The 25754-nt window shown below is 38.7% G+C and overlaps 1 protein-coding gene across 3 annotated transcripts in view; it reads right to left on the reverse strand.

Moving 5' to 3' along the window:
* pacsin1a (protein kinase C and casein kinase substrate in neurons 1a) overlaps positions 1-25754 on the reverse strand; it is a 91551-nt gene that overhangs the window by 38442 nt on the left and 27355 nt on the right. For 2 of the 3 annotated variants that reach the window (XM_039689916.2, XM_089124267.1), the window contains exon 2: positions 3013-3133. In XM_039689916.2, coding sequence (XP_039545850.2) covers positions 3013-3072 — 60 coding nt within the window. In that variant the 5' untranslated portion in view covers positions 3073-3133. Of the gene's footprint in view, positions 1-3012; positions 3134-15879; positions 16018-25754 lie in introns of those variants that run through there. The other variant, XM_039689918.2, reaches the window with a different exon arrangement.

Genomic DNA, 25754 nt, shown 5'->3' on the forward strand with positions numbered 1-25754 from the left:
TCAGGCCGTCACTGTGAAACACTTTCAAAGGATGCTGGGCCTCATGGCAGCGGCATCCAACATTATTCCTCTGGGCCTCCTTCACATGAGGCCCCTCCAGTGGTGGTTGAAGACCAAGGGGTTCTCACCCAAAGGAAATCCGTTCCGTATGATCAGAGTAACGCGCAAGTGCCTTCAGTCTCTGCAAATATGGAAGAAGCCTTGGTTCCTATCCCAAGGGCCAGTGTTGGGGGTGTCATGTCGCCGGGAAACCGTTTCGACAGACGCCTCCCTTACGGGCTGGGGCGCGGTCATGGACGGCCGCTTTACCAGGGGTCTGTGGCAGGACCATCATCGCACTTGGCATATAAATTGCCTGGAGATGATGGCGGTATTCAAGGCTTTGAGGAGCTTCCTCCCAGACATCGAGGGTCGCCACGTCCTTATACGGACAGACAATACGTCAGTGGTGGCCTATCTGAACCGACAGGGGGGACTCAGATCGCGCCCTCTGTGCAAACTGGCGCATCAGATTATCCTTTGGTCCCAGGGAAAGATATTGTCAATAAGGGCAATGTATATCCCAGGGGTTCAGAATCGGGGAGCAGACATCCTGTCGAGGCAGGGGCTGAGGCCCGGGGAATGGAGACTTCATCCGGATGTGGTGAAGTCGATATGGGAGAGGTTCGGACCGATGGAAGTGGATCTGTTTGCGTCTCGAGAGACGTCCCACTGTCCACTTTGGTTCTCCCTCTCACATCCAGCCCCACTGGGGTTGGATGCCATGGTACAGGCTTGGCCGAGGCTTCGCCTGTATGCTTTCCCCCCGATCGCTCTGCTCCCAGGGGTCCTGGAGAGGGTCCGTCAAGAGGGCATCAGTCTACTTCTGGTTGCCCCGAGATGGCCGACACGAGTATGGTTCTCGGATATAATATCACTCCTCATAGCTCCGCCATGGCCGATTCCTCTGAGGAGGGATCTATTGTCTCAGGCGGAGGGCACAATCTTCCACCCTCGCCCAGAGTTGTGGAAGCTGTGGGTCTGGCCTCTGAGGGGGTTCAGTACCTAAATGCCGGCTTATCAGCTGAGGTGGTTGAAACCATACTTAGCTCTAGGGCCCCATCTACCAGGAGATTATATGGCCTCAAGTGGAAGGTGTTTCACACTTGGTGTGGAGAACGAAGGTTGGATCCAGTAAACTGCCCAGTGGCTTCAGTTCTGGAATTCCTTCAGGATCGTTTCTCTGCGGGTCTCTCCCCGTCCACTCTTAAGGTGTACGTGGCTGCCGTTTCGGCTTTCCACGCGCCAGTAGATGGTGGACCTCTGGGGAGGCACCAGTTGGTCATTAGGTTTCTCCGTGGTGCTTGGAGGATGAGGCCGGCGATCAGGTCCAGGGTGCCTGCCTGGGATCTGGCAATAGTTCTGGAAGGGTTGTCCCTCGCTCCCTTCGAACCTTTAGAGTCGGCTTCGCCTAAGGACTTAACGTTGAAAATGGTCTTTCTCTTAGCGATTACCTCTCTTAAGAGGGTGGGAGATCTCCAGGCCCTGGCGGTAACGCCAGCTTGCTTGGAGTTTGCCCCTGGCAAAGTAAAGGCCTTTTTGCACCCGAGTCCGGGCTACGTGCCTAAAGTTCCTTCGAGTACGGCTCGCTCTGTAGTCCTTCAGGCATTCCATCCTCCACCTCATGTGTCGGCGGGAGAAGAGAGGCTTCACTTGCTCTGCCCCGTCAGAGCTTTGAGTGTATACTTGGAAAAGTCTGCTTCTTGGAGAAGATCTGACCAGTTGTTAGTATGCTTTGGGTCACCTAAGAGGGGGCTCCCGGCGACCAAACAAACTATAAGTAACTGGATTGTCCAGGCTATTACTGAGGCTTACAAGGTGCGTGGGGTTCCTTCACCTTTGGCCTTAAGGGCTCACTCGACTAGAGGCATGGCTTCCTCTAGGGCCCTTCTGTCGGGAGTACCTCTGCAGGAGATTTGTGAGGCAGCCGGCTGGGCTACCCCGCATACTTTCATCAGGTTTTACAGTCTCAGCCTTCCCAGTACGCCCGGTGCACACGTACTCGGCCCTTGCTGAGTGCCTAATCAGTTTCACTCTGGGGCGGGTCTGTTCGGTGCGTGGCCTAGTGGGTACTCGTTCCCCAAAGAGTCGATTTTATCGACGCAGTGTTGAGTTCCCTCGATAGGGAACGTCTCGGGTTATGACTATAACCCTTGTTCCCTGAGAAGGGAACGAGACACTGCGTCGTGTTGCCACGCCCCCTTTTCAGACCCTTGAGCGTCTTGCTTCATCGCGAGGCTAGTGTGTGTTGTGACAGCGTCACTTTTATACTTCCGGGTATGCCGTCACATGTTACGTCACGACGCAACACCAATCAGGATTGGATTAGTTTCATTCATACTTCAGAGGCGCACGCTTAGGGAGCGTCCCCAAAGAGTCGATTTTATCGACGCAGTGTCTCGTTCCCTTCTCAGGGAACAAGGGTTATAGTCATAACCCGAGACGTTTTTTCTGGTCGGTGGCGGAATTGTTTTCTTAAACTGCAAAATAGCACTAGGGAATGTTTGCGTCGCCTCTTTTTGCGGCGACCTGCCCAAGGAGCGCAAGTTCATTTCCTAGTTTACCAACGTGCGTCTGTGGAGGGAAAAGCCCGCTTTGCGCAGGGTGCAAAATCGTAATGATGCATGCGTCAGTGTATAAAGTCATGTGCGCCGCGTGCAAGATAGGGCCCCAAGTCTGCATCGCTATCTGAGCAATGATTGAATGTTGACATAATACTGACATGATGTTAAGATTGTACTGACTGCCAGACCCTCACAAAGGACGATGCGAAGAGCTTTGGCAACATCACAGGGACCGACAGAGCCGTCTAAATAGAGCTTGTTGTGAGGATTCTGGCAGATGCTGATACTGTGAACACAACATCCCCCTGTTCTCCAGCTATAGCTGGCTAAAACACAGCACCACTATTGATGACCGGCTGAATGACTTAGCAGTGTAGCATTTAAAGGAAGGAAACGGTGGTCTTTGTACCTCCCAAAAGCTGTCCATGGCCTCATCAGAGACAGTGGATTCATCGTAGGAGCCAGACATCGTGCTGGGTGATGCGAAGCAAGACTGAACACGTCTGCAGGAAAGCGGACTTCCTCAAGCACTAAAAGAGAGAGAGAGAGACACAGAGACACTGTTTGGACACCTAAGTAACACTCAAAATGTGTATGAATGCCATTTTAATAGATAACTAAATATCAAACTAACTGGAATTTGTTTGAAAGAAAGCACAAGCACACATTTCAAACAAAACATGTCACAAAACGTTTGTCTGAAATGATAAAACAAAAGATACTCATATTCAAGAGAAGAAGTGCGATTATCAAACACTAGTGGAATAACCAGAGGACTTCATTTATAAAATGTTACGTAGAAACGTCCTCCATTTGATTCAATATCATTTTCTCAAATGTGCTAACGTGATTCAGAGAAACGAATGTGCTGTGCACACTAAAATTGTGCGCCTGTCTTCCAGTGTGAAATCTATTTCTGCGTTATCCACCTTTTCCTGACGAGTTTGGGGAAGTTCCACTCAAAAAAGACAGAAACAAACCATTTCAAATCATAAGGTTCGATGGGTTCGCAAACTGTGTGCAAATGTTTTCATGATTCATCATGAGTGAATAAGACCCAATGTCATCTCATTGTACCCACTTAAAAAAAAAAAAAAAAAAAAAAAGTGTATTATGGCGTTCACAGAGCGAACCTCTCACTGATCGTTTACCAGGAAATGTGAGTACGCCAGCTTAGAACATGGGGCCTATACCATGAAGACGGTTCAGTTTAGCTTGCACCAACCCTTGGTTTTAGGCACCATGAAAGTGGTTTGGCTTTCAGTTCACCACAACAGTAATGGCTAACCTGTTCTATGTAATAGATCTCAAACTAAAATTGGACCAATCAGCTGTGAGTAACACGTCTGATGCAATAAAGTCACTCCCCATGTTTGTACTCCAAATCAAAGGTTTTTTTAAAGACAAAATTTAGCAAAGCTTTTTTATATGCTTTAAGTATCTCTACCTATCAGACAGCAACATGTTGTCAGCCCAGATCCGGGCCACATCTGGTGCATGTGGATTTTATGCACTATTTTTATACACTATGTTGCTGTCTGGGTAACTTCACTACTTTAACTGGCACTGATATAGCAAGATTGACTTCTTTTAGTTTGGTCAAAGACAGCACTTTTTTAAAACAGTGAAAACACAAATTGCTGAAAATGTCAATGGTGGGGAAAGAGTTAACCAGACAAAAGAGGTATTATATTTAAAGTATAAAATATTTTATTGAAAATAAATAATAGGGCTGGGTATTGAGACAAATTTCACAATTCGATTCGATTTCGATTCACAAGCTTTCAATTCGATTCGATTTTGATTACGATTCGATTCAATATCGATTATTTTGGGTATCAGTTACCATAAATGGCAATTTTTCTCAAGGGAATTAAATCTCTCTAACTAATGATGTAAACTATGGGAGACTAGTTGTAGCCTACTAGGCTTCATTAGCCTAATAGGAAGGTAATAATGAATGAATCACTTAAATTACACTTTTATTTATTTTTATAATAAGATTATATGAAATATAAACATTTAAATGGTGGCTGTCATAAAAACTTGCCAGATTTATTAAAATATGCATTAAATATTGAAGAACTTTAAGATTATAATGCATATGTAATATAGTGTATATATTTAGCAAAATGCTCCTCTCTGGAGTTATTTTTTCTAGCTGACTAACGAGTTGATGTGGGTCTTCTGAGGTAAATATGACGATACATTGATTACAAGCTGTTTAACTGACGTCTTTCCACGGTTGAAACGCTGATTGAGCGAATGAATGTGACATGATACGGATTCCGATAAGTTGTACTCTATCTTTTAACACACTTTCAGATGCTCATTCATGTTTATTTCGCGCTGTGACTGGTATTATTAAGCCGGAAGAGACGAGATCAGCGCTGCTGCTTCTCTAGAGCTGCGCCAGAGCGATCTCACGCCACAGCGCCAAAACTCTATTTATGTTTTTGAATTTCTAAAGAAAATGGACGTAATTTGAAAATTGAGACTTTGTTTCATATCAATAGTAACAAAGGACAAAGATTATTGCGATTTTTTAAAAATGCGCGCGGCCGCGATACAATGTCCCATTCATTCAAATGAAACAGGATGACTAATCGATTGAGACTTGAATCGATTAATATCGAGAAATCGATATTTATTACCCAGCTCTAATAAATAACATTCAATTGAGTGAAAACCTTGCATTCAGTTTGCACTTATGCATAAAAGTATATTCTTTTGCATGTTTTCGTAGTAAAGACCCCTTTTTTCAAAAGTGTGCTAAAGTGTTCTTCTTTTCACAAGGGTTTGGCAGATGCATATATTCAAAGTTACTGCATTTAGGAAGGCATGCGTTTTATCAGAAATGACTTGCTGGAAGTCAAAGCCATGACCTTGGTGCAGTGCTCCGCTGTGTGAGCTGCAGGAACACTCCTGTGAACACTCATTCGTCTGCTGACTACATGCACAAAAAGGCCAGAAATGCTATGCTACTAATTAACGCATTTTATTTACTGCAGATTGCTTAGCAAAAGAAAACAATTGCTGTCAAAACTAATTACAGCAAAAATAAAGCAGACACTTTGTGACCCACTCTACCACAACATGGCTTCACAAGCCTAGAACTAGATCTGAGGCTGATACACACAGATTCATAACATTGTAAACCTGGACCCCTGAGCAATGCACAAGTGAATGTGGTTTAATGAGTCTTTAACCCAGTTTCTAAAACCCAGATTCCTTAAGCCCACAATGTCTGATGACACAAATTGAGCAAAGTAAAGGAAGCACAATGACACAGGCAGCCATCTTGTAAGAGTCTTCAGGTTTGACTTTATTAGCTATTTGCTCCTCATGGCTATATAATGGGCAAGGAACTAGCATGCATGCATGCATATATACGTACATACATACATACATACATTACACATTCATGCATACATGCATTCAAGCATACATTATGCATAAATACAGTATGCATATATACATTATACATACACATACATTCAAGTATACATTATGCATACATAGAGTATGCATATATACATTATACATGCATACATACATGCATATATACATTATGCATACATATATACATAAATACATGCATGCATGCATACATGCATATACTGTATACATTATGCATGTAAGCAAAATAAATACATACATACATTCATACATACATACATACATGCATGCATGCATGCATAAATACAGACATACATACATACATACATGCATGCATGCATAAATACATACATACATACATGCATACATGCAGACAAATACATATATACGTTCATACATACATTATACATACATACATGCATGCATGCATGCATAAATATATACATGCATACATACATACATACGTACATACATGCAGACATAAATACATATATACGTTCATACATACATTATACATACATACATGCATGCATGCATAAATACATACATACATACATACATACATGCAGACATAAATACATATATACGTTCATACATACATTATACATACATACATGCATGCATGCATAAATACATACATACATACATACATACATGCAGACATAAATACATATATACGTTCATACATACATTATACATACATACATGCATGCAGCCATACATGCATACATAAATACATACATACATACATGCATACATACATACATACATACATACATACAGGCATGCATGCATACGATACACACATACATACATACATACATACATGCATACATAAATACATACATACATACATACATACATGCAGACATAAATACATATACTGTACGTTCATACATACATTATACATACATACATGCATGCATCCATACATGCATACATAAATACATACATACAAACAAACATATATGCATACATACATACTGTACATTCATTAAAAAAAGTGATGTTTGCATATTCAAGGAAGCCACGCTGTACTGAAATCACTGAATAGTGATACATTAACAGAAGGGTTCAAACAAAACAGAACATACTGCAAGATCAATCAGTAGAAAATGGAGCAGATACTGGTAATTTTCTGTCAATACATTTTTTGTTAGGTTTAAAGACATTTCCTTTAAGCCTAAAAAAACAATAAAGCAGATTTCGGAACACAACGTGAAAAATCAACATGGAAAATCTAAATCTGAACACTACACTGTGCCCAATTTTCCAGACTTTTAGAGAATAAATGGACGGTTTAATGGGATTTTCTACATTGATTTCTGAGAGAGCAGTTTATTCCTTCTGCACAATGGGGTACTGTACACTAAATAAACTATTAATACAATAAAGAGTGTTTACACAGAATATATTCTTACATATTGACCCTTTTTTTTGCTCAACACACTTTTAAATGACCCTTTCTAGTGTTATCTCTACAGATTATTTAGCTGTTAATCAAATTCACATGAACCATTTAAAGGTTCTATATGTAACTATTTTTATAAAATGAATCCTTTTTTATTGCCTGTGTTTGAAGGGGTTGTAATCACACATTGCAACGATGCACTTTTCGGGTTTTGCCATTACCTCTGAAGGCCAATATTCTTATTTATATGCGAGGTCTCCGGGTCGGATTTCCTGCGAAATCCATCAGAAGTGACGTGCATGCGCGCTCTTCTGCGAGTCCCGAGCCTCTCTATCCTACAGTCTATCATGCGACCAACGGCACTTCAGCTGACGACATGGAGTCTGATAACCCCCCAAAACGTCCTGCCTCCAGCACAACACAGACTCCAACACAAACTCCACATAAATATAAAAAACAAAAAAAGTTTTTATCTGCTCAAACTCGTCAGGCAAAACGTGAATCTAATCGACTCCGGATGAAAACGCGGATCAACATAGTAAACTCAAGTGAAATAACAAGGTAAACTACAACATTACATGAATACAAAATAATGTTCCAGGATAACATTAGTATAACATTTATTATGCAACTTATTTTATTTACTAGATCTAACGTACTGACTAATGTCGTCATCCCACTACCATATTGTTTATACACATTTCCAGACACGTTCAGAACAGTATTGTTACTTCCTACGATCTTACTGAAACTGTTCAGTTTAGTTCACTAACCGTTTTCATTATCATATTATACATTCACCTATGTTGACATTGCTGATTGTGAAAGATACACGAATAGTTAGAGAAATGGCTTATGCTATATAACATCACATGTCGGCTAAATGCAGTTTATTGTAACATGATCATGGTACGAGCACAGAGCATTAGTTCAACGTCAAGCTGATAAAAGTAGGCTATTATTGTACCTGCAGTGGGAGTTTACATTAGTTTCCAGCGTGATAATTTCGTTTTGCGTTGAAAGTCTCCGTGTGGCTGGTAGTGAATGATTGCTCGCCCTTGAGATTGAGCACGAGCACGAGCGCTCTAGTTGCATTCTGAAACATCACCGCTAGAGGTCGCTAAACGTTGCATACAGCACCTTTAATGAAATCATATCCACTTCACAACATGTATGATGATGCCAAGACTTGTTACATTTATGGTTAACCAGTCACCATTTAAACAGCATGCCGTATAAACATCGAGGCGAAGCTGATATCAGCAATCCCTTTGTGTTCGGTGTCAGGAGGACAAAAGTACAAGTGGTGTTGACGAGACGGGAATATGATGGTAGACAACGTGAACAATGTTTCTATGTGCAGTTTGTTAACATATAACATTAGACGTCGTCTTTTTGTCTAATGACTGTACTTAACATTAGTCGTTTGCGGTCAAAACACTGGTATAAACACAGTTTGATATTGCGATTTTCACTGCCCAGAGCCTGTTAAACTGTTATCATGTTAAACATGTTAGCATGGTGGCGCTCTGGTGGCGAAAGATATAAAGTTTTTCTTTTATATGTTTACATTTGTCATGATTCTTATATAATTTTTGATTACAGCAGAAATCCATCTTGTAAATCATGTAAACTTGATTGAGTGTTTCATTTCCCCTTTAGATAAATAGGAGATGTGTCACACCCCACACCCAATTCGGCCATTTTTGTAGTTTTATTAGAGATATACGATTATATAGCGTCTAAGAACATTTTTAGTCACACGTTGACAAAATGTCAACAACGGAAGACTTGCCCTTCAAGCCTTACATGTGCGATCCAGAGCGAGCGAGTGGAAAAAGACAACGACGAACCTGCAGATCAACGTCTTAAAATGGATGCAGTGGTACGTAACTGTATTATAAGTGAAAGTCGATTATTTCTCTTGTTAAAACAAGCACACTGACAAGATAAATGACTACGGTCTAATCTTACCACTAAAAATCTGTATTGATAACATAATACGTTTAGAAAAGCATCAAAAAACACAGCAGCTAAATGACCATTGATGAAACTCAAGAACAATAATACTGCAGACATGTAACATTACTTCAAAACAAAAACAAAGAAAGACAAAGGTGCTGCTAAACCATGACCACCATGTGTTTTAAGAAAGTAAAGCACTTTATTTTTATTAACGATATTTACAGCTTATCGAAATGCTCTCCAAAGGTAGAAGTAATTGACCCCTCATTCAGACGAAGTCGTTCGGCAAACCCTTCTTTATATTGGCGGAGGTCGTTGAAGCGGGAATCCTTGAAGTGCTTCGGGTCACTACATCCAACAACCGAACAATTTGACTTGCCCTCTCGTAACTTCTGCATCATTGAGCTTGGACTATAAAATCAGAGCGAGAAATAAAAATAGCGGATTCCTCGAAGTGTTGGACCGTTGTCAATGTCCTTGTCAGTTCCGCTGCAAATACTGTGACATAATTGTTCATTGCTTTAATTTCAAGAAGGTCTACTACTATTATTCCGGTCTAAAAAGAATTAGAATAAAGTAATCAAAAGTAAAATAGCACTGCAAAGTTTATCATAGATAGATTTATGCTTATTAAAGCTAAAGTTATTCATTCAAGAGCTGTGAGTGATTTTTCTCTTTGCCTTTTGTTGTGTGATTCTCAGTAATGGCGCAATCGTCAGCATGTTTATTAGACTGCTGCCCCTTTAAGAACGAGTGCAGAACTAATAGTCTACTGATGCACCATATTTTCTCCCAACTATTTCCATAACTACGTCCATTTTAGACAGAAATTGTTTAAGTGAACCTCCAAGCTGGTCGTTTTGACATTTTTGTGTAGGCTACTTTTGATCGTTTAGACGCGCATATGAAGCCCAAAGTATAATTTGCTAGTCTCATTGTGGTCTCTTTCGGAGCACGCACCGCATTGGGAACAGCATCTCTTTCGCAGATTTTTGTGCTTTTAATAGCTCTTTTTATTATTAAAGGCGTCCCGCAGTTTAGCAACAGCAGAGACTGCATTCCACAATAATCACCGATCGTGCTGATTCTGTCTTAAAGTTTGAGTTTTAAGGAGAAATGACAGCGCTGCGATGGGAAGGAAGTTCTGCGCTGCTATAGTTTTGGAAATCAGACTAATATCACAGATCTAAAGTGTAACCATATAAGCTACGTTTGAATGTTTAGTTCTGTCCTCTGTCGTTACTCATTAAGCAGGGCTGTTGTGCGTGCTGTGGCACAGCGTGTGAGATCTCGCTCTTTCTCTTCTGGACTGCGAATAGCAAACATGCATCACAGACAAATAGTTTCATTAATATGGCTTTGCAAACATTGCATTTTGCTGTCTTGCTCTGCTGTGGTGTTTTCAGAGTGAAGTATTTCCATTAGCTCAATGCTATCCTGCTAGCTGGCTGCAAACTGCGGAATGGATTTCCTGAGCGGGGGTCTCTGTGTCTCATTAAGCCACGCCGCCGTTCAGGATATCCATTGCAGAGTTTGCAGCCAGCTAGCAGACTAGCCGGCCCGGCGGGAATCACTTTTGGAGTCATATCAGCAGACAACGTTAAAGCGCAGACATACAGTAGCTCATGAATAGACGAATCCGGCGAAACTACCGGAAGTAAGCGGGCGCCATTACTGAGCTGTTGCTGGGTAGCGTTGCCCCATTGCCTTCTATTGTTTTAGTTGCAACTTGCGTCCACTGGAATAAACAGCTCGAGATTTACGACTGACACTAACGTTACAACGTTAGCCCTTGTATAATGTCGAGTGGGTAAACAGTTTCTGTTATAAATTGTTTCAATGGTGGCAGTAAAATTTCAATTTTGAAGAGAAAACACTGTGAATACCCCGGGTCCACTGCCCCTGTCTGGTGCCGTACGGTAAACACAGATTTCCTGGGCGAGTACAAGACGCGGACATTCGCGTATAATAACAATTATTTAATGACATAAGTAAAAAAATATAATAAATGTGTGATATAGTGATCAGCAAAATCTCCTCTCTTGTTATTTTTTCTATTCAATTAACATGCTATGGTCATTAAATGGCTTTCCTGAGCTGAATGTAACGTTATGTGACATAATTGTTCTCCTGCTGTTATATTGACCTCTTTCCATGGTTTAAAAACAGTAGTTGGTCGATATTGTGTATACTTTATAGCTGTAACGTTACCTTACCCATGCCCGTTGCAATGTAAAAATTAGATAAATAATGGACACAAATGAAAAACATGAATTTGTTTATTTCATTTCATTTATTTATTTATTGTTGCCAAATGGACAGATCTTTTTTTTAGTTTCCTCGGTAGCAAACGTTAGCCTAGCTTGCTTGCCAAGCTATTTTCATAAATAATCTGTAAGATCGTTTGTACCTTCATCTGTGACTGGAGGCCAATGTCTAACATCATCAACCCAACAAGTCTGCCTGGCTGTAGTTGTCATCAAGGGTGCGTTATCACCTTATCTCCGAGGTTTGTTTACATCCCGGTGCATATGTCTATGCCGGTGTAACAGCTCAGTAATGGCGTCGCCACAAGATGGCAGCCTACACAAGAACGCTCGTCGGATTCGTCTATATCGGATTTCTCCGCAGGTTGGATCGGAAAAATCCGATACGGAAATTAAGCCGGTATCGGTCCCGATACCGATACTGGATCGGATCGGCCCCATTCCTAAATTCAACAAAAACAAAGAATAACTACACGATGATAAAATATAAAATAGAACTATATATATTAGGGCTGGGTATTGAGACAAATTTCACAATTCGATTCGATTTCGATTCACAAGCTTGCAATTCGATTCGATTTCGATTACGATTCGATTCAATATCGATTATTTTGGATATCAGTTACAATAAATGGCAATTTTTCTCAAGGGAATCAAATCTCTTAAATGCTGTAAACTATGGTCTATGTCTAGTTGTAGCCTACTAGGCTTCATTAGCCTAATATGAAGGTAATAATTAACTTTTATGTAGCTATACAGACACTTAAATTACACTTTTATTTATTTTTATAATAAGAAGATTATATGAAATATAAACATTTAAATGGTGGCTGTCATTAAAACTTGCCAGATTTATTCAAATATGCATTAAATATTGAAGAACACTAACGAGTGTGGACTAATGAGTTTATGTGGAGTTTTCTGAGGTAAATATGACGATACATGCATTGATTACAAGCTGTTTAACTGACGTCTTTCCACGGTTGAAACGCTGAATGAGGGAATCAATGTGACATGAAAGGGATTTAGATAAGTTGTACTCTATCTTTTAACACACTTTCAGATGCTCATTCATGTTTATTTGGCGCTGTGACTGGTATTTTTAACCCGGAAGAGAGATCAGCGCTGCTGCTTCTCCAGAGCGATCTCACGCCACAGCGCCAAAACGGCAAAACGCAAACGTTTTTGAATTTCTGAAGGAAATGGACGTAATTTGAAAATTGAGACTTTGTTTCATATCAATAGTAACAAAGGACAAAGATTATTGCGATTTTTTGGATGCGCGCAGCCGCGATACTATGTCTCATTCATTCAAATGAAACAGGATGACTAATCGATTCTTGAGATTTAAGAATCGATATCGGTTTGTAAAAATGAGAATCGATTAATATCGAGATAATAATATCGATATTTATTACCCAACCCTAATATATACAGTATATCACTATAGTTCTAGGCCAAACAACAACAGTGACATCAAAAATTGCAATCACTTTCAGAACGATTCTTTTCCCGCAACAGATGTCAATAAAAACACTGACAGCCAATCCAAATCTTTGCTGAAAGTGTGGCTCACTTCCCCATCTTGCCAGGCACCTCCCAGACAGCATCAGCATAGTGTCAGCCTAGATCCGGCCCACATTTGGTGCGGATTGAATCCACATGTCCCAGATGTGGCCCGTATCTATGTTGCTGTCAGGGTTGATATGTTGAGAGTGTGCTAGTCTAAACCACATATACAGTAAACCTGGATATATGCCTGATTATATCATTCTCCTCCATTATTTGATGAAATTTTGGTGCTATGATAAACAAAACATGTAAAAAAAACATCTCTTTTAAATAGTACAATATTAATTGTACTATTTAAATCAGCAGTCAAAGCGCTGATTTTGTGAAATGAAATAGACAGCAACATAGTGTCGGCCCACATCTGGAACGCGTTGAATCCACATGTTCCAGATGTGGGCCAGATCTGGGCCGACACTATGTTGCTGTCTGCAAAATCTATAATGTGACAGAAAGGAGGTGTGTTTGTTTTGGAAATAATTACAGTTACTTCATTTACATATGTCTGTCATGTTGTTATACAATAACTTAGCCTTGTGAAAAGAAGTACACTGTAGCATACTTTTAAATAGAGAATAAGCTTAAGTGTGAAATGAATGTATTATGTAATAGGAGGGCACTGAATAAGGGTCTTATCAAGCGAAACGATCGCTCATTTAATAAATAAATAACAAAGTTTAAGTTTTATAAGCTCAAATGGTCGCCTTGCTGTTCGAACTCGTTCATCAAAATGAACAAATCTTTTTCCGAGTCATTCGGTTCATTCAACGAACAAAACAAACGAATTGACTCGGAAAAAGATTTGTTCATTTTGATGAACGAGTTCGATCGTTTCGCTTGATGAGACCCTTATTCATCGTCTGGAATCATTTAAAGCCCTTTGAACAGTTTCCAGTTTGTACTGAAAGTGTCTTTTGGACCTTGAACCGTTTGGTTCCCATTGAAGTCCATTATATGGAGAAAAATGCTGGAATGTTTTAATCAAAAACCTTAATTTCTTTTCGACTGAAGAAAGAAAGACATGGACATCTTGGATGACATGGGGGTGAGGAAATTATCAGCAAAAGTTTTTTTGAAAAGTGAACTACTCCTTTAATGTGGTTTTTATTTTATTATGTTATATGTTTTAAAAAAAATGGTAAAATAAGTTTTTTTAACTTACATTTAAGATTTGAAGTACACTGAAAGTGCACATTCAATACAATCAAGCACATTTCTTTTTCACAGGGGAGGGCACTTGATTTGCAAGTGGTTAGTAATGTTTTTCCACCAACGTTGAGTGCAATCCTGGCACAACCGCAAAGTGATGTTGCCCTAAAGTGAAAAAATAATGGCTGCTTCTCTTCTCTGGCATTGTATCACAACATTCTCTGAACTGAGTTACAATGTACTAATTACAGTGATTACGCCTAGTCTAACCTGTCAGGGAAATTGTTGCCAGCAACTTGAAAAAAAAAAGAGATAATTATTTATTATCAGAACAGTTTCTGCTGTTTGTTTTGGATTATCCAATGAGCCACATAAGCGTATCAAAAAGAGGTTACTTACAGTATTTATATTCAGGAAACTGTTATTTGAATATTTAGAAGGAGCGAGTAGGAGAAAGTCCAGCTTAGGTCGCTCTCAACCAACTTCATGAGATTCACAGGATGTGTTTTAAACACTTAGCTGTTTTTCCTACAATATTCACTAAAGCGCACCACAAACAATAACAATAATCGCATAGCGATTATAACTTCCCCCTTATCTCTTCATGGGTTTTTAATGCACCACAACATATAAAAAAAAAAAAAAAAAAAAGAATAAGTATATTTGGATAAACATCGCAAACACCAAGGCAGGCAAGACAGGCGAGAAGTAGTTTCAACGGGACAGCATCTCTGGCCCAATTTGAGACATTCTCGCACTGTACTCCCTCTTTTAATGCACTTTAGACATTGCACATAACACACACACAAAAAAAAAAGAAAAAAAAAAAGAAAAATAGGAAAAGATAGGGACTGATGAGATGTGGGGGAAGGTTGTCTTATATTATATTATATTATTATATTATCATATTTTGTACAGGATTGACAATGGCAATTGTTACATAGGAGGAAGGATGGAAATAAAAATCTACGAAAACAATATGGGCAGTATGGTGGTAGTGGGGAGTGATGGTAATGACAATGGTAATAATAACAAATAGTTACTTTGTGTACACACGCATACACATACCCACGCTCATACACGCTCACTTACACACTTAGATCAAACACTTAAATCACTCTTGCTACTGCTGGAATTATGGATATACAAGATTGCTCACTACTGCACTATGTTGGTTTGTTTTTATGTATGTCTGACTGTTAAATAAAAAAAAAAAAAAAAAAAAAAAAAAACAATAATCGCATAGAAATGCATAGGCATATTTATTTATTAAGCTAATTTCAAGCATTTTATCAAAAGCAAAAGAACATTTGAGTGAAGTGTGTCCAAACATTTGACTTGTAGAGAATATTTATAGCAATATCAATATGGTTTTCATTAAAGATAATTCACTGATCTACTCTAAAGTGGCCAAAAAGACACCTAGCAGAACCAAACGTGAGGAAATATTCTTTCATCATACAGAATTTAACTCTTTGCTTTAAAAAAAAGTAAAGAAACCCCCCTATGAACTTACCAACAGTGAACCCATCCACAAACAATGTTAGGAACCTTTTAAGAGTAAAATGTCCCAGATATCATTAAACAGGTCCGGCTGGTGACACAATCGGTCTTCTTTTGGTTCTCCACTAGATTCTGTGTGTGTGTGTGTGTGTGTGTGTGTGTGTGTCAGGAGCTCATATAGAGGATAATCCTGCGCTGTTCTACTTGAATGGCTTAGACAGCATGAGGCAAAGGGTTACAGGGTGGAGCGAGAGAACGAGAGGGGGGGGGGTGCACTGGGAGAGGGTGAGGTCACACTCAAACACTGGGGAACATTGTGATGGAAAGTTGCCGGGTTGCTATGGTGAGGGGAAATGTGTATGCTTTCAGTTTTTCCCCAATAGAACAAGAGAAAATACACTTTCATGCAGAGGCGGCTGGTCTATTATGGGCGCTGGGATGCCGCCCCTCCTACCAAGTAAAAAAAAAAGAAGTTTTTTTTTATTTGACAAAAATATGAATTTCTTCTGCACAGGTGTACGTGTTTTACACACTAGAAGGACGGGGAGGGGGTGGGGATATTTTTGTAAGCCAGTTTATTCGTGTAGTTTTATCCTCGGGGCGCTGAGAAAAAGCGCTCTCGCTATCTAACCAATGAAGCTCTGATATCCTATTAAAACGTCACTAAACTTGCTCAATTCAACCAATCAGTGACACGCAGTGTTAATTCTCCGATGGGCGCTTTGCCTCAGCGGCCATCGGAGAATAACATGGAGTTTTGAGTTACTTGGTGTGGTCACGTAGCAGCGGCGGCAAACAAGAAAGACACCGTTCAATCTCTTCTTCAAACTCCGTTTGAAAAAACCTCTGGGGGGGGGGGATGGTCAGTGTTTCGAGGCCGCAAAGGCCGGTCTGATAAAACAGATCGCAGCCTATATTTGCAGTAAGTGTAGCTAAAACACGCCCATCACGGAACAGGTCTCTAGCGTTATATTTTGCCAATGAACTAAAATCGAAACCATGATATTGTTTTTTGCCTTCATAAAAAAGCACAAAACTTTAAGAATAGACCATTTCACAAGATGTAAACAACACTGGTCCAGAAGCACTTCCTGTTTCAGTTTTTTTAACACTACATAAAAGCTGGGATAAAATACAACCAACAGAACATTTAAAACTGAATCAAAAAGTTAAACAAACATCTTTAAGATGTTTTCTTTACATGTGAAATCAAGAAAACAGTTACAAACTGAAACAGGAAGTGCTTCTGGACCAGTGTTGTTTACATCTTGTGAAATGGTCTATAGGCATTCTGTTTTTGCTGGGCATTTAGAGAAACGTGTGCACTTTGCTCACACGATCTGGTGTTTTCTCCTAAATAAAAGCTCAAGGATTTATTTCTTGCAAGTGTAGAAATAAGGACTAAAGTATTTTAATTTTCCTATATTATAGTGTAATCTAGACTAAAATATACTTTTGAAATATTCATTTTCATTTATATAGTACATTTATAGGCTATATGGATTTTACGTCATAGGCATAATTATATAAATCATTGTTACATTATTATAATAATTGTTTGGCATCCTAAAACACCATTGGTAATGTAATGCAGACTGAGACTCTCATAATTAAAAAGATGTTTGAGCCCTCTTTATTGTCCTGGTACAAATCAATGCTTTATCTTTGTTTAACGAGCAGTTCATGGGTTGAAGCTCTTAATTGCAAAGATCACGAGACTGATGCATTTAATTTTCTAGATTAAATGCATAAATTTCTAGATTAATAGCAAAAAAGCACCTTGGAGAAACTCAACAGCTGTGCAAAATATGAAAAGACAATGCAGAAAAGCAGAACGCATGTGGCGGAAGACAAAACTTGTAGTCCATTATAACATCTACAAAGACAGCATCCACGCTTTCAATAGGGAACTAGGCAAAGCCAGACAGACTTTCTTCTCAAATATTATAAACAGCAATATAAACAACACACGCACTCTTTTTGCTACTGTAGAGAGACTGACAACCCCCCCGAGCCAGATTCCCATAGAAATGCTCTCAGACAGCAAGTGCAGTGAGTTTGCTTCTTTCTTCTCAGAGAAAATCAATAACATCAGAAAGGTGATCAGCACATCCTTGAGTTGCTCTGGGGTCAGGCAGATCAGACCACAACCTGAGAAAGTAGTTACTATGTCTGATTTCGAAGAAATTTATTAAACAATTTTGGTAGAAACCGTACAGCACCTTAAAACATCAAAACATCCCTTGACACACTTCCCACATCTTTTTTCAAAAGTGTGTTAAACTGTTTAGAAGCAGATCTCCTAGAAGTGGTAAATGCCTCACTTCGCTCTGGGAGTTTTCCGAACTCCCTGAAAACTGCAGTTGTCAAGCCCCTCCTGAAAAAGAGCAATCTGGATAAGACCATCTTGAGCAATTATAGACCGATCTCAAATCTTCCTTTCATAGGCAAGATCATTGAAAAGGTTGTCTTCAATCAGCGGAACAAATTCTTAAGCTCAAATGGATATTTTGACAATTTTCAATCTGGTTTCCGATCGCATCACAGCACGGAGACAGCTCTCATAAAGATAATAAACGATATTCGCTTAAATACTGATACAGGCAAATTATCCGTGTTGGTACTACTCGACCTCAGTGCTGCATTTGACACTGTCGATCACAACATAATTCTTGACAGGCTGGAAAACTGGGTGGCGCTGTCTGGGATAGTCCTAAAATGGTTCAGGTCATACTTAGAAGGGAGAGGTTATTTTGTGAGTATGAGAGAACATAAGTCTGAGTGGACATCCATGACTTGCGGAGTCCCTCAGGGCTCGATTCTTGCGCCACTCCTATTCAACCTGTATATGCTCCCAATGAGCCAAATAATGAAAAAGAACCAAATAGCTTACCACAGCTACACAGACGACACACAGCTCTACTTAGCCCTATCGCCTAACGATTACAGCCCCATTAACTCCCTGTGCCAATGCATTGATGAAGTAAACGGTTGGATGTGTCAAAACTTTCTGCAGTTAAACAATGACAAAACTGAAGTTATTGCATTTGGAAACAAAGATGAAGTTCTCAAGGTAAATGCATACCTTGACGCTAGGGGTCTAACAACTAAAAATCAAGTCAGGAATCTTGGTGTGTCTCTAGAGTCAGACCTTAGTTTCAATAGTCATGTCAAAGCAATAACTAAATCAGCATACTATCATCTGAAAAATATTTCAAGAATTAGATGCTTTGTTTCCAGTCAAGACTTAGAGAAACTTGTGCCTGCTTTCATCACCAGCAGGGTAGATTACTGTAATGGCCTCCTCACTGGCCTTCCCAAAAAGACCATAAGACAGTTGCAGCTCATACAGAACGCTGCTGCCAGGATTCTGAGCAGGACCAGAAAATATGAACACATCACACCAGTCCTCAGGTCTTTACACTGGCTGCCAGTTACATTTAGAATTGATTTTAAAGTATTATTACTGGTATATAAATCATTTAATGGGTTAGGACCTCAATATATTGCAGATATGCTCACTGAATATAAACCCAACAGATCACTCAGATCATTAGGATCACATCAGCTAGAAATACCAAGGGTTCACTCTAAGCATGGAGAGTCTGCTTTTAGCTATTATGCCAGCCGCAGCTGGAACCAGCTTCCAGAAGAGATCAGGTGTGCTCCTACAGTAGTCACATTCAAATCCAGACTCAAAACACATCTGTTTAGCTGTGCATTTACTTAATGAGCACTGTGCCACTGTTCGTACAACTGTTACTGCACTTCATTTTATTCTAAATAGTTTTAATTTACTGTATTTTATTTTTATCATAATTTTTATTTTTCATTATTTCTTATTTTTTATTCTAAACTGTTTTAATTATTCTGATTTCTTTTGATTATTTTAATTTCTTCTATGTAAAGCACTTTGAATTGCCATTGTGTATGAAATGTGCTATATAAATAAACTTGCCTTGCCTTGCCTTGCCTAGATGGCAGTTCAATTAACATTGTATTTTTAGACCATTGGTATTAATTGGCAAGGAGCAAAGGCCTAAAATGCACCAGAATGCAGGAAAACACATCTACGAAATTCAAAATTTGATGGGGGAGAACCAAATATATCGCCCTTTAACCAAATATATTAATTTGGTTTTACTATATTTGGATGGTCCTTTTAACACATTCAGTTGACTATAAGAAACGTTGCACCAACATCTCTACTAACTCTCACTAGAGTGTTAGTAGAGTATTAGTCGACTGGTAGGGTTAGGGATAGAATAAGTTGACTGTAGTTGCACAGTTACTTATAGTCAGTATAATGTCTGTTGGAGGAGCATCACAATAAAGTGTTAGCAGATATTAAACAGACAGTCTACTAATACTCTAATGAGAGTTAGTTGACATGTAGTTGCAAAGTTACTTTAGTCAACAGAATGTTCAAAAGGGACCATCAAAATAAAGTGTTACCATTAATGTTTATATTGTCAGAGAGTCATCACACACAGCATATTTAACGGAGTAGTTCACTTTTTAAAAAAACTTTTGCTGAAAGTCATCCAAGATGTCCACGTCTTTCTTTCTTCAGTCGAAAAGAAATTAAGGTTTTTGATGAAAACATTCCAGTATTTTCTCCATATAATGGACTTCATTGGGAACCAAATGGTTCAAGGTCCAAAAGACACTTTCAGTGCAGCTTCAAAGGGCTTTAAACGACACCAGACGATGAATAAGGGTCTTATCTATGACCCTTCGAGTCATGACTCGAGAAAAGATTTGTTCATTTTGATGAACGAGTTCGAACAGGAGAGTCACGAATGCACATCACAGAACAGAGCAAGGCGAGCATTTGTGCTTATAAAACTTTTATTTATTTTTTAAATGAGTGATTGTTTTGCTTGATAAGACCCGTATTCATCATCTGGTGTTGTTTAAAGCCCTTTGAACAGTTTGCACTGAAACTCTCATGTGGACCTTGAACCGTTTGGTTCCCATTGAAGTCCATTATATGGAGAAAATCCTGGAATGTTTTCATCTAAAACCTTAATTTCTTTTCGACTGAAGAAAGAAAGACGTGGACATCTTGGATGACAGTAAATTATCAGCAAAAGTTTTAGAAAGGTTTGCTTTAATGCATCTAATATCTAATTAAACCTGCAAGCAGCCGTAGAAACAACACAAGGCTCCTGAAGCGAAGCCTCCACAGGTTTGGACCTAACAGAGGAGACAACTAAAATAAATCCAGTGACGGAATAAGGGAATAATCAGGTGAACTGAGGGGACGATGTTCTGGTTGACATGGATTGACAGACCGTGAGAGAGAGAGAGAGAGAGAGAGAGAGAGAAAGAGAGAGAGTGTGTTTCATGTTGTGTGTGATTATGGGGTGCAGAGCGACATGTTAGCATTAGCATGACATCGTCACCTTGACAACAGTGATGTCATGAGAAGACATGCCATGCGTTCGATGCGGACTATAGTTTGTTCCCCTTCAGTATGCATTTACAGATGTTTAGTACTTTGCTTGCTTGCTCTCCATCTGTCTTTCCTTTATTTACAAGGACTGTCTATCAATTATTCATTATTTAAAACACTAAATTAATGTGGCAGATTAATTACAGGAACAAACTGGTTAAGTCAATATATTATCCATTTGCACACACTTTATTTTAAGGTGTCATTTATAGTGTAATTATAAATTTAAGTACTGAGTAATATTCACAACTACATGCACTTAGGGTTAGGGTAGGATTTGGTTGAGGGTTAGTTGCATGTACATAATTTACAGTTATTACAATAGTAAGTACATGTAACATAATTTTACTAGCGAACTTGCAAAAAGACGTTTTGCATTTGGTTCTTCAAGCTTTAAATGTGACGCCTCTTTTTTTGGCTTAAATAGATCAATCTAAATGAGTGTTTAAGTGCAAACATGTTGAAGATGATCCGATGGGCTTTCGAATCATTAAATGATAAGCTATTCCTCATAAAAGGGGATTATTCAGCGTAGTGAAGCCTCTCCTCCATTGACATCCATCATTTTTTTTAAAGGGCCTCGTCTCCTTCCCTGTGCACCGTAGCATTAGCATTAGCATTAGCCTTTGTCCAAACGCTGTCGTGTTAATAACTGTGACAATGAGCACTGTATGTAAAGTTGCGGTTGCAGTACACTTGCACAATGTTCTTGAATGAATAATTGGTAACACTTTACAATACGGGTGCACTAATGTGCATTAATTCATCCTTAACTAAATCACAGATATTCATGAGTTAATGTATAACTAATGAAGAACTAAACCATTAATTAATGATTACTGCATCAGCAACTAATAAAGAGTCAATATGATTAATAGATTAAGTAATACATGAATTGCTATTAATTCAATGTGTCATTGTGTATTAATTCCTTAATAACATATTTTATTAACTAATAGTGTAAATTAATGTGTTAATTACCACAATTAGTCAAAGCTATGTACTTCAACTTCCAGTTGTCTGCTTTAATTAATCATTAGCTAATGATTTGCAAAGGTATCATTATGTTATGACTTTACTTGATGAGGCACATCATTATTAACTAGTCATTTAGTAATTGTAGTAATTTGCACATGAATTTGCACTAACAATGAAGTAATTAATCATGTATTAATGCATATTAGTATACCTGTCATATTACCTGGAAGTTGAAATACAAGGCTTTGGCTCATTCTGGTAATTAACATATTAATTAACGCTATAAGTTAAAAAAAAATGAGTTATTATGGAATTAATCCACAATTACATATTTAATTAATAACAATTCATGTATGAACTAATACATTAACCTTACAGACTCTTAATTAGTTCCTAATGTGGTAATCATTAATGAATAGCTTAAATAATCATTAGTTACACATTAATTCAGTATTATCTGTGCATTAGTTAAGCATGAATTAATGCTTATTAGTGCACACGTATTGTAAAGTGTTACCGAATAATTTATTAGATGCACGCCGGTCTGTTATTGTAGGGACATCGAAGTGACATTTTCACACCCCAAAACATGATGCGAATCAAAACGAACTGTGACTGGTTGCTTTACATGTCAGTCAGATGAACGTCTTGCTACGTGAGACTAGTTGAGCTTCAGAGAAACCAAAGAAGAGGGGAGAAATGGAATCAGGACAAAGAATAAATGTGACTCTGAATTGTGCAACCTGGCCCTAATTCATTCCAGGAGCACATATGCTAAATGCTCCACTGCTTTGTTTAATGAAATAGTGCATAATGCCACTATTTCTTGGATGGTTTTCTTTGAAAATACTGTGTTAACAAATGTCTGGTGAATAAAAACTACCGCACATACATGTAAACCTATTATAGTAAGCAGATTTCAGAGACTTCTGCTAAATATATCACACCAGTCTCCCTGCAGCAAATGTTCTCATGAATTTACTGAGTCTGATCCATACCAGACTATTATGTTGAACAGTTATTTGTTATAGGCCCTTTGCTATGTTTTATATATAAGAAAGCACTTGCTTAGAACATTAATGTAAAATGCAAAATTAATAAGTTTATCAGCAAGGAATGTGCATCCATAATTCATGTTCTTACCTTTTATATGCAAATACTTATTGCATTATAAGCAAACATATCTGTTGCATGCAGAATGAATTTTCTCACAAATTGCATGCATGAACAGTTCAGAGACACACAAGGAACGTGAAACCAATGAAAACGGGGATACGAAGTTTCTAATTAAAGGTACAATATGTACGATTTTTTTCCTGAAAAAAACAAATTTCAATGACGCAATATCCGCGCTATCCTCGGTTTCCCTTCACACTACCATAGCCATGACGTAACCATGGCGACAGATGTGGACAACAGTGTGGTGCATAACGCTTCTTTCAAACATAGACCATGGCAACCAGACTTTGGGACATACAAGAAGAACTAAAATGAGGATCAATATCAGCGTGGCGTTTTTTTGAGATGCCGAGAGCTAGCATCCGCGACTAACTTGGACTTGGCGGAGCTTCACGAGTCACGACTTGACAGCTTTATTAGACAGGTGAGCAAATGTACATAAAACAAATCAATGTTATATAACGTTATCTCAACATGATGAAATGTTAGAATACGGTCAGTGTGTTATTCTAATGTTGATCTAGATCGCTGCTAGTTTCGTATAGCAAACAAACTAATACGTAGTATAACATTATAACTTTCAACACACATTTAAATGCCGTTTAGTGTGATAGTGTAACTATAGAGCAACTGTAGCAGCGCTGCGTTACCTCACAAGTTTAATTCGTATAATAAACTGACCTGTGTGAGTAATCCAGCACTTGCGTGTAGTTCGGTCGAATTAAATGTCCTTATTCCTTTATATCCGCGGGACTCGCGTGTGATATCTGTCTCTTTAGCAATCGCGACCTGCTTCATACCACTGTAATGTTAAAAAACATGAATGTTTGCACTCATCCATAGATCCATCAGCTTGACAGCAAGTCCCATCATTCAGCTCATCACTGCGTCATAAACCTACTCCTTTGTTGTAGTTGCAAACTGCGCCCTCTTCTGGTGAAGTCTTACATATTGTGCATTTAACAACTTAATATTAGATTACTTTCATCCAAAGTCACTCACAGCATTGCATTATGATTTGCAGTGCCTACATTTCCAGTCATTTGACTTTAATTATGCACATTGTATTTGAAACATCTGAAAAGCAGTTCAAACCGACTTTTGATCATAATAAATTGATTTCTGAAAGGGTGCTTGACTGGATACATTGCTCCATGTTCTTCTCCATCATTAAAAAGCTCGGATAATGCTCCTCTCCATCATTTGATAAATTATTGCAGCCATAATTGCTAGAAAAAAAGTATATTTTAAACAAAAATCTGTTCGCTTCCCTCAAGTGGAAATAGAGCATTGTTAATTGTGGCAGACAAATGAGGCGCAATCTATAATAAGCGTAATTTACATAAAAAGGAGGCATGATAGTGCTGAAAAAATCAGCACAAAATAACAGCACTAAAAAATCCCCAAACTGTCACACACATACATAAACAAACCAAAACAAAACACAAGGTAAAGTCCAGGCCTGGTCTTCTCTCATCCTTCACTGTCGTGAGAGATACCAATCTCATTATCAATCACGCCACTCATCCTGCTTGCCAGAATTAGGGGCCATTTACACAACACCGTTTTCAACTAAAAACATTTTGGCCGTTCACTTACACGACAACACCGTTTTGTGTGCGCGAAAACACAAATTTTAGAAAATGGGTTTCAAAGTGTAAGTTTTTGTAAACGGTCTCCGTATAAAAAACAAAATGCGTACAGTATGTGTTCAGTCTATATACTGATTTCACGCAGCCGCCATTTTGAAATCGAAAGCGAACCCCGGAAGTACAGATATACAACAATGCCTTGGACTACCAACCTGAAGCTGCTGCCGTGATTTACACTATTGGATGTTAATATACCAATATAGGATATGTACAGTACATAGTTCATTCCAGCTTCTTTTTGTACGATCTGAATTATATATAAAAAATGATTTTATTTATAAATTAATTTCACTGCATATAGTCTAAAACATGAAAGAAATGTACAAAGTATGTATATTTTTAGAATAACTAATTTCTACATTAAAGGGTTAGTGCACCCAAAAATGAAAATTCTGTCAGTATTTACTCACCCTCATGTTGTTCCAACCCCGTAAGACCTTCGTTCATCTTCGGAACACAAATTAAGATATTTAAGATATTAAGATCGCTCCTGCATACTAGTCCATAGGCTTCTTGAGGGACTGGCTCTTGCTGTCCCCGAAAAGTCATTAAAGACATCGTTAAAATAGTCCAAGTGACTACAGGGGCTCAATCTTAAGTTTATCAAATGACGAGAACACT

The sequence above is a fragment of the Pimephales promelas genome, chromosome 20 (genome assembly GCF_988280905.1).
Source record: "Pimephales promelas chromosome 20, fPimPro1.hap1.1, whole genome shotgun sequence".
Lineage (NCBI taxonomy): Eukaryota > Metazoa > Chordata > Actinopteri > Cypriniformes > Leuciscidae > Pimephales > Pimephales promelas.